The 12,622-nt window shown below is 38.7% G+C and overlaps 1 protein-coding gene across 3 annotated transcripts in view; it reads left to right on the forward strand.

Moving 5' to 3' along the window:
• The window catches only part of celsr3 (cadherin, EGF LAG seven-pass G-type receptor 3), a 144,742-nt gene that overhangs the window by 99,678 nt on the left and 32,442 nt on the right, over positions 1-12,622 (forward strand). For all 3 annotated transcript variants that reach the window (XM_036135213.1, XM_036135205.1, XM_036135209.1), the window contains 6 exons: positions 1,760-1,901; positions 3,246-3,366; positions 5,803-5,986; positions 6,275-6,376; positions 6,453-6,547; positions 7,071-7,280. In XM_036135213.1, coding sequence (XP_035991106.1) covers positions 1,760-1,901; positions 3,246-3,366; positions 5,803-5,986; positions 6,275-6,376; positions 6,453-6,547; positions 7,071-7,280 — 854 coding nt within the window. The remainder of the gene's footprint in view (positions 1-1,759; positions 1,902-3,245; positions 3,367-5,802; positions 5,987-6,274; positions 6,377-6,452; positions 6,548-7,070; positions 7,281-12,622) is intronic.

A 12,622-nucleotide genomic window follows, 5' to 3' on the forward strand; every position in this document is an offset into this window, starting at 1 on the left:
AATTTGGGCCATTCAGGCAGCCACTGAATTTAAAAGTAAATTGACGTAAATTAAATTAAAACTTATAAATGCACCGATAGTCTTTTCTTTTTTTTTTTTTTTTTTTTTTTTTTACAGATTTCCAGTCTCTGAAACTTCGATCTGCTGAGATCAAATTTCAGACTTGTCTTTAAAACCTATAGTGTAAGAATATATAACAACAGCATTGAAAATATTTTGTGAGCCTTCCTGCTCTGAGCAGTCAGTAATTACTTATGTCAGGAGCACATTGTGTGAGAACAGTTGCTGTTAAGTGAGTTTTGGACAAAATATTAAAGCAATTAACATTTAAGTATATTTTTAAGCACCTTCTATTCACTCAGTAGAGTGCTTTTTTTTTAGTTATTATTAACTACAAACATCACATTCTGTGTGTTTTCCTTTCAGTTAGATAATTAGAACATCATGCACGGCCAGTCTGGGCGTTCAGAAGACAAACAAAGTTGTATAATACTGCTTTCTTTACTATTTTTGTTGTATAGCAAAGACGGAAGTACTTGTTTTTCTATGTTTTTTTTTTAGGGGAATTTAATAACTGCGCATGTCAGTGTGGTGCTATTCTGAATAAAGCCAGGTGCAAATACACGCACATTTATGATCGGATTAATTGATTGTGTGCCTATATAAACGGTACAATCCGATTATGTAATATCAATACATTTTAATCCGATCATGAAATTTTGTGCATGTAAACATAGCTATTGTTACTAACTGCTAAAAAAGAAAAGTAGCCAGAAACTATCCATAAAGTTGTTCAGTCTTTGAGACATTAAATTATCTGATCACCTAATTGGCATAATTGCCATGTGAATGCAGTTTCAAAGGTTGTTGTAAAAGAGATGAACAATGTTCAACCATCACCTACAATATTTTCAGACAAAGGAAATGTTATATTTAAATCCCACCTTGAACACAAGGAAATAGTCCATGGATGCTTTGAGCGAGTGCAGTTTATTAGAAGTCTGGACATGGAGGCAGTAACTCCAACTGCAGCTGGGAGGGACTGCTGCACAAGGACTGGGTCTGATTTTTGAAAGAGTTACAGGAGAGTTCTGAAAAACCTGCAACTACTGAAAGACTCATTCTTGTAGCTATTTGGATGATAATGCACATGTTTGAACAACTCTCAACGCGTCTCATCTCAACACATCTCAACTTTGTGATTTCTTGGCCCTGTGACAGCTTCCACACAAACGAGTGTTGCTGTCATGTTGACTTAGTGTGGTATTATAACTGAACCAGAAAATGTTGAAGTTTTGACTTTTACTGGGAAGGGCATTAAGACACTTAAAAGCTGGCTCACTTCTTGTTGATTTTCCAGCTAACACAAACAACTATTGACTAATTGCAACCATTTACTTTATATTTTCAACATCTATCCTGCAGCATTTCAATGCATCCTTGCTCCAACACACCTGAATCAAATGGCTGAATTCCTTCATCAGCATCTCATTCAGGTCTGCAGAGGCTTGGTAGTCAGCCATTCATTTTATTGACGTGTCTTTGAGAAGGGATGCAGAAAGAAGGGATCTAAAAGTGGCAGGATAGTAGCTGGGTAGGACTGGATGTGGGCACCCCCCTGTTTGAAGCCTTTTAAAGGGATATTGCTACGGATCCTGTGGTGCTCTACAGTGCACTTAGGAACGCAAAGAAACATCATTCAGTGGATTGTGCACGTGTTTCTGTTGCATATTTCAAGGTCTCCGCTTGTATTTCACAGGGTACTATGGGAAAAGCTGCACCGATGCCTGTCACCTGAATCCATGCGAAAACGAGGCTCAGTGCCACCGGAAGCCCAGCTCTTCCCATGGATACATTTGTGACTGTGGAGACAATCACTATGGGCAGTACTGCCAGCACAGGTACACACACACACACACACACACACATGCGCACGCACACAAACAAGCTTAATTGATTCAGCAAGTGAACCCCAATTTACCTGTGAGATGTCAACAGCGTCTGAAGTACTTTGAAGTGAAAAACCATTTAAGCTCCGCGAGCGTCAGCGGGTCTTGTTAGCTCCCGCTCTGACTTGTTGCCCCACATCTCCAGCTCTGCTTGTAATTCACTGCAGGAAAGGTTCAGGCAGAAGTCATAAGGTACTCTCACACATTAGGGTTTCGTGTGTGTGTTCAATTTTTTTCACCCCGAGAGTGACTTCGACCTGCCACCGAGCACTCTGGGAAATCCACTCAGCTTCAGCTTTTCCTCACGATCTGCTCTTTCTTTGACTGCGTGTGGGTTTCAGACGTCGTTAAACTAATCCGTGTGTGTTTTCCTTAAAGATACACCTGGTCAGACGCTAATAGACACTTTTTCTAATTTCTACTAATACATATGTTCTAAATTTATAGGTTTGAGCCATTAATCTTCCTAATTATCTCTAATATCAGCAGTGTGCAGTATCTTAAAAACATATATTCATATACTGTCACGTGTGAAGTCATGTTTATTATATAAACCATTTATTTCAGAGGGGAGATATGTAGAATGTAGCAAAATATTGTTATTTAGTATTTGGTGATTTCATTTTTACAAAAGTAATGTTTTCCTTTAAACAGTAAAGCCACGCTGCGGTGCAACAGCATCTTGAAAAGCATTCTTCAAAAGTATTTCTGAACCTGACGTGATAAATTACATGGTATAAGTTGACAGCTGAAACTAATTTCTTCCTCAGGGAACTCTTGTATAAACATTTTATTGTGAGGGGAAGTCTTTTCTCCTTTGCTTCTGTTCTCCCAAAAAAAAAACGATCATCAGACAAAGCAGCTTGTCTTTTAGGAGGCAAATATACGCTGCAGGGAGACATACCTGCATTCTTCCCAGATCAATTCAATCTGACTTTTCTTTTAAGGAAAACACCGTAACTTGCTGCCAGATGCGATAAAGGGACGTACACAACCAATGAAAACCTTTTATTTCAATGGCTTATCAAACTCATTATATGGAATTTGACTTTAAACCCTTGAGATTCATTTGTAAGGAGCAGAGATTCAGCTGGAATGTTTCAAGTCTGAGGAAAAAAGGATATTAAAGTGAGCAGATGCTCCCCTCCAAACTTGGTGCTTTAAAAAAGTGAGGCTCTCTTAAGTTTAGGAATCATTCACAATATCACAGTCCCAGTGTGATACTGCCACGGATAAATAGTTTTTCTGCTTCATTTGTCTGCTGTGGTTGTTTTTTTGTTTTTTTCCAACATGTAGGATTGACCACCAGTGCCCCAGGGGCTGGTGGGGATCTCCCACCTGTGGACCGTGTCACTGTGATATGAACAAAGGCTTTGACCCCGACTGCAACAAGACGAGTGGACACTGTCACTGCAAGGTAATCCCGGCACACACAGCGGCCTGCGTTGGCCCTCATTTCCAAAGAGCATCAAATTCTGAGTGGAAAAGTGTGTTGAGATTACTGAAAGATGAGAGGACGGTGGAAGGAAACAAAAGTAATTCATTATTTACGCGGCAGCTGAGGTAACATCAGACCAAGGTCTTTGAACAGTTTTGAATTAAAAATTGGCTTGTAACGTTTGAAAAATTCAATAAATCGTTGCAAACTCTTTGGTTCAAAGTTCACTTTGAATGAAATGAATGCCGTCAGGAACGAAGCCGATCGTTTTCGCAGAGGCTGAGGCCAAACATTGCATAGTGTTAGAGACTAAGACATACTACTAAAGGATGATCAGTCCTTCATTTCAACATATCTGCCATCTGTTCACATAATTATGCTTCAAAATGTTTGAATGCAGCCAGGATGCTTAACCCAGAAATCCTTTAATCTGATGTTTAGACCACAATCTTTAATCTCTGATATTGACCTAAACTCTGACCCTAACACACACACACACACACACACACACACACACACACACACACACACACACACACACACACACACACACAAAAGAACACAGACAGATCTATATCCATCCCTGAAAAAGATGTGTTATTGGCTTAATTATGGTTCCTGGAGATTTAGAGCTTTTCCAGATTTTGTGCAGTTATCCAGATCAATGTAAGCATTGCTTTCCTTCATCTCTGAGTTTCTCTACTAGTCCGTCCAGTGTTTCCATCAAAATTGTGGCACCCTTCCAGCTGCGCATGCAGCCTTTTGAAAATGCCACTTGTGGTGTGTCAAATAAATCCAGCTGATACCGCACTTACAGCTAATTTAACATTGGATTGCTAATCCATGTTATTTGCTGCCTTTGATTTAATGCACAGACAAAAAAAAGTCGATTCCCTTCTGACTGTCATTAAATCTCTGATGTCAGGCAAAGAAGCAGGACGTAGGAAGTAGCTAAGCAGAAGTAGAAAAGTGAAAACTAATGGAAATAAAATCTGTGGGTTATTGATAAACTGTAATTCAAAGTCAGAGATACTTTATTATCCCCAAAGGGAAATTACATTCTTCGATAATGGTCATGCTCCCAAAGATTTCTCATCTTTATAATGTTGTATCAGAGCAAACTTGTCCACATTTTCAAATTCCTCATTGTGAGATGAACACTAACTGAGCTAAAATCTGTAATTTCAATTAAAAGGAGATTCTCTTGACTGAGTTTTTTTTTTTTATAAATATGACAGCCATGTCCTAAGAAGAAAAAATGCTGAAACTTTAGAATGGCTGTCCGTGTGTTGTAATGCAGGGCTCCTTTTGCAGATTAAGATATCAGTTTGGTAATGTATGGAGGACAATAGTTTATCATGAAGGATTGTTAGCTTAGCAGCACTATAAGATTACCTATTCAATCAACCCCATAACTCTGTTTTCCTGTTATTCATCACTTTCAATTGAAGTCAGTCTACCCAACAGTCCAACTATATAACTGGCCTGCGGAAGATGCATCCAAGCAGTCTTTTGCAATTGTGACATTGCACACATTAATATTGAAAGGATGACTGAGTCATTATACTGTATGTCTCTAGCTACCGTCTATTCCCAGTATCTCAACTTTAAATAAAGACTTCATCATAAAATTATTTACTTCTATCCTATCTTTGTCATACATTAAAACTGGTTTGTAAGGTTCTCTAGTAATGTGTGCTCTGCTTAGACCAGGGGCCTGCCACGTTTACAGCCTAAAGAGCCATTTTGCCTACAGTCCACTTGAATTAAACTCGTTCAGAGCTGCAAATGTTGTCTGGCCCTTTGAAAAAAGACAAGTTATAATTTTTGATAAAGATCTACTGTAGGAAATGTGTTGTCATCGTTAAAGAAACACCCTTTTATGTCTATTTTGAGGTTTTAAAAAAAGAGGATGGACAGGATGTTGATATTTGTGGATAATGATGTAAAAAAAAAATCAGTTTCCTACATAATGAAAAAATATTGATTTAAAATGAAACATTACTGGCACTTTTAGCGTCATTCTGTTATGAAAATTAAAAGCAATTATTCCAAGAAAAAACTGCTAAAACCTGCATTTATTATCATTATTACATTTAAATACCATAATAAAAATATAATTCGTAGCTAAAGTTATTAAGAGCCACTTACGGCTCCAGAGCCACAGGTTGCAGACCCCTGGTTTAGACGAGCAACAACTTGTATTCCTGCTGGGAAATTAGGATTTTACGTCACATAGCCTTAAATTCGCCAGTTCACATGCTTAGAAATGAAGTACTTATCTTCCCACATCATACAGGGACATACATTTTGGGTTCATATAGCTGCTATAACTAAACTGTGAACGTATTTGACAAAATGTCCGGGTGAACCTGATCGCCGCAATCACTGAAGGACATGATCTTGTCTGTTCAGGAGTTTCACTACCATCCTCGAGGCTCTGACACCTGCCTCCCATGCGACTGCTACCCGGTGGGCTCCTTTTCACGATCATGTGACCCCGAGACGGGCCAGTGTCAGTGCAGGCCTGGCGTGATCGGCCGCCAGTGCAACATGTGTGACAACCCCTTCGCTGAAGTCACTAATTCAGGGTGTGAAGGTGAAGCAGAAGAAGCTAACCTTTTTGAAATCTTTTCCTTTTAGCTTCTCTTATTTCTAATTTGTTTGCTTCTCAAACCAGACACTGCGGACATAAGCTGGGAGCTCTCCGAATGTGTCCGTCGGTTTATTTTCAAATGTCAAGCTATGCTTAAAAAGAAGCTTTTGTAAATGTTGTATGGCTCCAAAGCCTTTTTTTTCAACATGTAAAAGAAAAATCCTATGATTTCAGTGGCCTGAATCGTTATCTTGACACGTAGGATTTTTTTTAATCGTGTTCTCCCTGCAGTCATCTACGATGGCTGTCCAAAGACCATCACTCAGGGGATCTGGTGGCCTCGGACCAAGTTTAACCTTCCTGCTGCCGTACCCTGCCCTAAAGGCTCTGTTGGTTAGTGTTGTCCCACTCTATACCCAGTCCACTTTTAAAGAATATCTTTAAAAGTGTCTTTTGTGCCCCCCTACAGGTGCGGCAATCAGACACTGTGATGCGGAGCGAGGGTGGCTGGAACCAGACCTTTACAACTGCACCTCGCCTCCGTTTGTGGAGCTCAACATTGCTGTACGTAGACAATTTCAGAAATGCGCACAATTAAATATATATGTCTTCGTGGGTTGTGAAACATGCATTTCATTCAGCCATCCTAAGAACAAAATCATAAAAGATTTTTAAGTTAAGGCAGGCAAATTAAACTTAAAGGGTTCATCCTCTCCTTTATTCCAGGCCATGCTTAAGTGCTCCCGTTTGTCTCTTTTCAAAGCTTGACGTTGTTTTGGAAGGTCCTCAGCTAAAGTTATGTTATTGTGCGAATTTATGATTTAAATGATATGGATGTGCCAAATTAAATTCTACCTGGAATGAAAAAGCAGGGACGGCAGTGGACAAACAAGCCTGTTCGTAGAAAACCCGAGTTGTTCTCCTTAGCATATAGGATCAAGGACATGTTTGAAGCTAATGCTTTAAATAAACTACAAGCACCTTAAGTACATTGAGCTCTCCGCATTAATATTCTTATGTCAGATCTCCTCAACGTTTCTGAGGTTGTAAATTAAGGCCTTTTTTTTTCATGCTACGTTTTGTTTAGCTTGATTCTCTGGAGCGTAATGAGACAGAGCTGAACACCATCATGGAGAAGAAGCTAGCTCACCAGCTCAGGGACGTTACCGAGGCTACCACCCGGCTCTATGGCAACGACCTGCAGATCGCCGAACGACTTCTCTCCCGCCTCCTGACATTTGAGACCCAACAGAACGGCTTCGGCCTCACTGCCACTCAGGACGCACACTTCAACGAGGTAGGCCACCATCAATTAGTTGTTTCTATCACTTTGATTTACTTGCTTTCAGGATTTTCAGTGTATATGTCAAACGCAAAGTGCCGTTACCTTGGTTTGTCCCAATCTTGCCCTCCACTACTACTGGGAGGGGCTTTTATCATCAATATTATGCAAAATCCCTGGCAACAATAATACTGCAAGCTTCTGAACACACTCTCTTCAGTAATTGTCTTTTGTAATGTTTGCCACAAAAATAAAAGACACATGATCACATACAATCTCATCCTTTTTCAAAGGTGTATTAGTTTAAAACTGCTACTTTTTTTAGCTTCTTGTATTAGCCCGCTGAATTTTTGGGCCTAACGCTAGCTTTTATGTACGCAAGAATAGCAAGACAGGGGTCCTTTTCACATGTTTTTTTCTGCCCTTCTCTGTAAAATAAGACCATTATATTTAGCATCTGATTTTATAAAAAAAAAATGCACTTTTTTTTTATTATTATTATTTTGGCTTTGCAAAGTTAAGCTGCTTTGCTGAAATAAGTAGCTTTCCCCATAGCTCCACTTTCAATGCAATTATAAGTGTAGGAAACTTTGAGGACACATTTACTACAAGCAAAAGATTGTTTTTACTATTTTTTAACATAGCTAAATAGAAACAACTTTAAGAAGAATGCAAAGCTTTCTTAAATGGATTAAGGTTTTTAGAAATAGGTTTCTGTTTAAAGGTCCCTGAGGATGAAGCTAACAGGGACTCCGAGAGTAAACCAATAATCAAAGTTGACTTCTACGGTCTCAAACCAGCTCCAAACTCAAAAACGTCATAGCGGATTATGCTAGGCCTATTTAATGAACCCTAAACCACTGCCTTTTTTTTTTAAATTGGAGGGTTATACACACAATAGAAGACAATAATCTTCCTGTTTGCATGCTGAAAAAAGAGCATCTAAAGCTTTTATGGTGCGACTAATTATTTATTTAATAAGTGAGGCATTTTAAACACCAATCGAAAAGCTAGACAATATACAGTTACTCTGACTGGAAACATTTTGCATGTTCCACCTACACAACATGTGCCACACAAGAAGATGATTGGTGGCACACCACCTCTTAACTCCACCTCCTGCGTCAATAATAGCTGGCTTCTGTGTAAAGAAAGGTCCAGTCCAAACATGACGGCATTTTAATGCTTCACACCGTGCCGTTTGCTGAGAGTGCTTTGAGGTTTTTGAAACGACAGAGTTGTTCTAAGACTGGTCTTGACCCCTCTAGAACAAACCGTTTGCTCAAGCCTCCAGAACCAATCAACCTGGATTCCTGTTTTGTGATGCAGTTCATGTGACCTCCATTTAAACTACATGCTAAGAATTTATTCAGCTTTAGATTTAGACAGGTTTTATTGTCAGGCAACAGCAGATCCATAATGTACATTTGAGCGAAATTATAATCGGAAAACAGAGAGAAAATTTAGGAAAATGTCGGATAATTTAAATCAATATAGTCATTGCAATATTTAGCTATGACAGTGAAGTGTCATGTTTTCCCGATATTACTTTATTATTTTTACTGTAAGTATTTATTTTATCGCAACCTGTAAACAGAACCCCTATTCAACAAACCTGAACTGTGTGTGCACTTGAAGGAACTTAATGGGAATAAAGAATGAATAATGGATGGGAAGTGTGAAAACTAATTATCAGTTTGCACAGGTGATTATTTTCTTTTTTCTTTAAGCTGATATTGTAAAATGTTGCAGTGGATTCTGCTTATTGAAAGACTTCAATGCTGTTGGTGATATACGACCAGTCAACGTGAAACATTAAAATAGATGTTTAATTAGAACGAGTAGACAAATGGATTTCTCAATGCAAAACCTTCTTGCAATTTCAATATGTTATACTTTAACTTGATTTATGAAAAAGCTGCTGTTTTTAAGCACGACATGTGATTGATAGACTGCACCATTGTGAGGGACAGAGTCAGTGGCACGACATTAAAATAAAATGTCTTCCTCTCTGAAATGGGAAGTGTCGGGACTGCGGTGACAGTAACTCATGAGATATTGCAGCATGTCAACTAAACCCGTCAGAATCTCGTTTTACCTGCTGCGACGACGACAGCTGAGGATTCACAGGCTGAGGAGATCACAGCTGGTTGACAGACATTTCATTTGGCTTCTGCTAATATTTAGCGTGGCTATCAAATTTAGCAGAAAACGACAAGGAAACGGCTGAAAAAATAATCATAAAAACCCATTTTTCTTTTACGAGGTATCAGCTGACGCTTCAGGTATTTCCAAATGTCTTGCTGTTGTGGGTACAGGAAACTAGAGCCGGCTTATTTATGAAGGGAATTTTAAAAATGATTTTAATTTTTTTGCTTTATCACTGTCACTCCAACACATTGTTACATACCACAGCAATTCAGAGCGTGCTTTTCTAGCAGTGCGAGTGGTGATGACGCTAATTTTTCACTGTATTATGCAGTTATTCTTCACACATGGAGGATTTTTCTGCACATTAATAGTGATCCAACATCATCTGAAATTTTTCACACTTTAATCTTTAACTGTTCAGTTTCCAGAGAGTCACTTATTCATTTTAATAAGGTCCACAGTGGGTGATGAAGAAGAAACAGTTGTCTTTGATTTGTACACCTGGTGAAAATAATGAGTTTTTACTAAAACTGAGGATTTCATCCGTCTCTTGACAGCCGTAGCAGCAGTAGCCACGTCCCCGTGGAGGTAAACAGGGGCTAAAAAGCTGAAGGGGTTCTAATTAAATAATGGGAGCAGAAAAAAATCTAGCCTGAATGCTCATGTTTGGGTGCTTAATGTCACCATTTCACTGTTTCCTATTTTAGATTTGGCAAAATGTTTCATCATTTTCTTGTTTTAGACCCTTTGACATAGATTTTTTTATCCGAATAAACATGAGCCATGTCAATAAATGTAATTTTGTCATTGTTGTGCTGCGTTTTAAAGAGTAAATCAGCTGTACATTATAATCAGGCGCCCACCCTAATGCCAAACGTAGTTCAAATGCTTCATGTTTCCAGATACGTGACTTTTCCCTGACAAAGACAGTTTCTATGCCAACCCAGTAACAGCATAAATAATGTGCTATAGTGAGTGAAATAAAAAGGAGCAAAAGAAAAAAAAATCCTCCTATCTGACATCTAATTTAACCTGCTAGTAAATCAGAATTACACCTGTTAGAGCCCCAGCTGCTTTATAGTGTCATAAAGCTGCTGTGCATTGCCACAATAGTGCAGTAATAGCCTTTGTAGTCATTTTTGGCTCATTCTTGAACAAAAAACCTTAACTCAATCACCTTGTAGCCTCAGCCTTAGCCTCTGAAGCACTCCTGCTGTCTTTGCGTTGTCTCTTGAAAGTTAATAAGTGGTTATATCTGAAGCACACACTAAGACAGCCTTTGTTTTTTCAACCAAACATTAACAAGAATATACATCTGATAAGACTTGACTCCCTACTTTAGATGACAGCTATTAGGCCCCATGAGCAGGTAATGCAGAGGACAGTTTCTATAGTAACACGGTGGAGGTAGCAGAGATTTGTAGCTGCAGGAAAAAAAAGCGACTAAAGGAAAGGAGGACGGTGGAGTTTTCACACCAGGAATATGACACTGTATAAAAGAAGATGAAAAACATATCATGTTCAAGCTGTGGTAAAAAAAAAATGGATTTATAAATTGCTGCAGTGTTTGGAGACAGAGTCCTTACAGCACGCTTGCAGAAAAAAATTGCCGTATGTTCTCATAAATGGGTAAAATTGTTTGAACCCTTGTATTTATTACCTTAGACATGGACAAAAATGTGTATTAGTTAATAGTGTTCCATATTATTTATGGAACTATTGTTAGCGCAGTTATGTTTGACGTATAATTTTGTATACCAGGTGTATTAATTATATTTTCACTATAAATTCTGTAGGACTAGCACCCATGTGAAAAACACACACGATTAAAAATCGTTTTGCTCAAGATAGCAAGAATATGGCAACCTGTTGTTGACTGGCATGTGCAATTTGTCGACAATTACATCCATGCTGCCTCATTTTCATCCTGCCATTCATTTTCTCTGCAAAATGATTTACCCTTTACCTTCTTTCCCCCATCTCGTCCTCCTGTTAGGCTTTACGTGTCTAAAGTAACATGATGGAAAACAACAGTCTATTGGCTATTAGTGTCAACCTGTCTGGGTGCACATTTTTAGTCCCTTCCCACTTTTGGAGTGTGCAACTGGTCCATATAAGGATGTTTCTATTTCTAAGGCTGACCTTATAGAAGCAAACAAACATAAAATATATGTACAAATTCTTCCCTTTTGTTTATTTAACATTAGAATAAAAGTTACATTTTTCTTAGACACTGTTTTTTAAGTATCTCTGACCGTAGATTTACCTAGTCCAGGTTTTATCAGTCTAACTATATATTTTGAGCTAGAGATTAATGCAGGCCAGGCGAATTAAAAAAAATGGTGAGCCGGCCATTAGTTTAGCACTGGCAGGAACCAGTGATGGTGACTGCTGCTTTAGACTCAGATACACTTGGCGTCTAAGTTGCAGCAACATAATCTTTAGGTTTAACTTAGACTCGTCTTGTGGTACTCCAGTCTTAAACATAATCTTTATTTCAGTTTGTAAGCTATAGAGTAGACCTCTGAGGGCTGATCTGCTGCCAGTGATGTTCTTGGACTATGGGCTACTGAATGTTTTCTTATGACTCCACACGCCCCAATAAAAACTGTAGATGTAGCAGGTTTTCTCCTATAGTGTGTGGTGTCTGGTCAGACAGCAACACACCGCACACAAACAGATTTCACTCAGGATCAGTCAGATATTAGACAGGAAATCTTGCAAAACCTCTCGACATTTAATGTGAGTTCAGAGTTAATAAACGTGGAGAACAAGGAAGAACAATGGCGATAGTTTGTGGACTAATTTTAACAGAGCAAACACATTACAATAAGAAGAGCCGTTGGTTAAAGGAGAAGAGACAGTGCGAACGAGGGATGGAGGATATTATACGCTAGGATATCGGGCCAAGACACTCCAACATATTGAATATCCCCGATTTGAGGTTGGAGCAGTCCTGATGTTCTTCAGAGCAGACTAGATCACTCTTGACACACCAAACATGGCAGAAATATCTATTAAGATTATTTTAGGAGCCACCCCGATGATCGGGGCATAAATCGGACTAATTGTCCGGCAGTGTGATAACAGGCGTTACAGTCTGCTCATGTTAGCTGTAGCTTTGTAACAATGTCATGGATGTCAATCAAACAAAACAATATATGACTCCGGGTTGTTTCAGAACAAGTTTAATTTAATGGAGCTTT

This window comes from Fundulus heteroclitus, chromosome 1 (assembly GCF_011125445.2).
Source record: "Fundulus heteroclitus isolate FHET01 chromosome 1, MU-UCD_Fhet_4.1, whole genome shotgun sequence".
NCBI lineage: Eukaryota > Metazoa > Chordata > Actinopteri > Cyprinodontiformes > Fundulidae > Fundulus > Fundulus heteroclitus.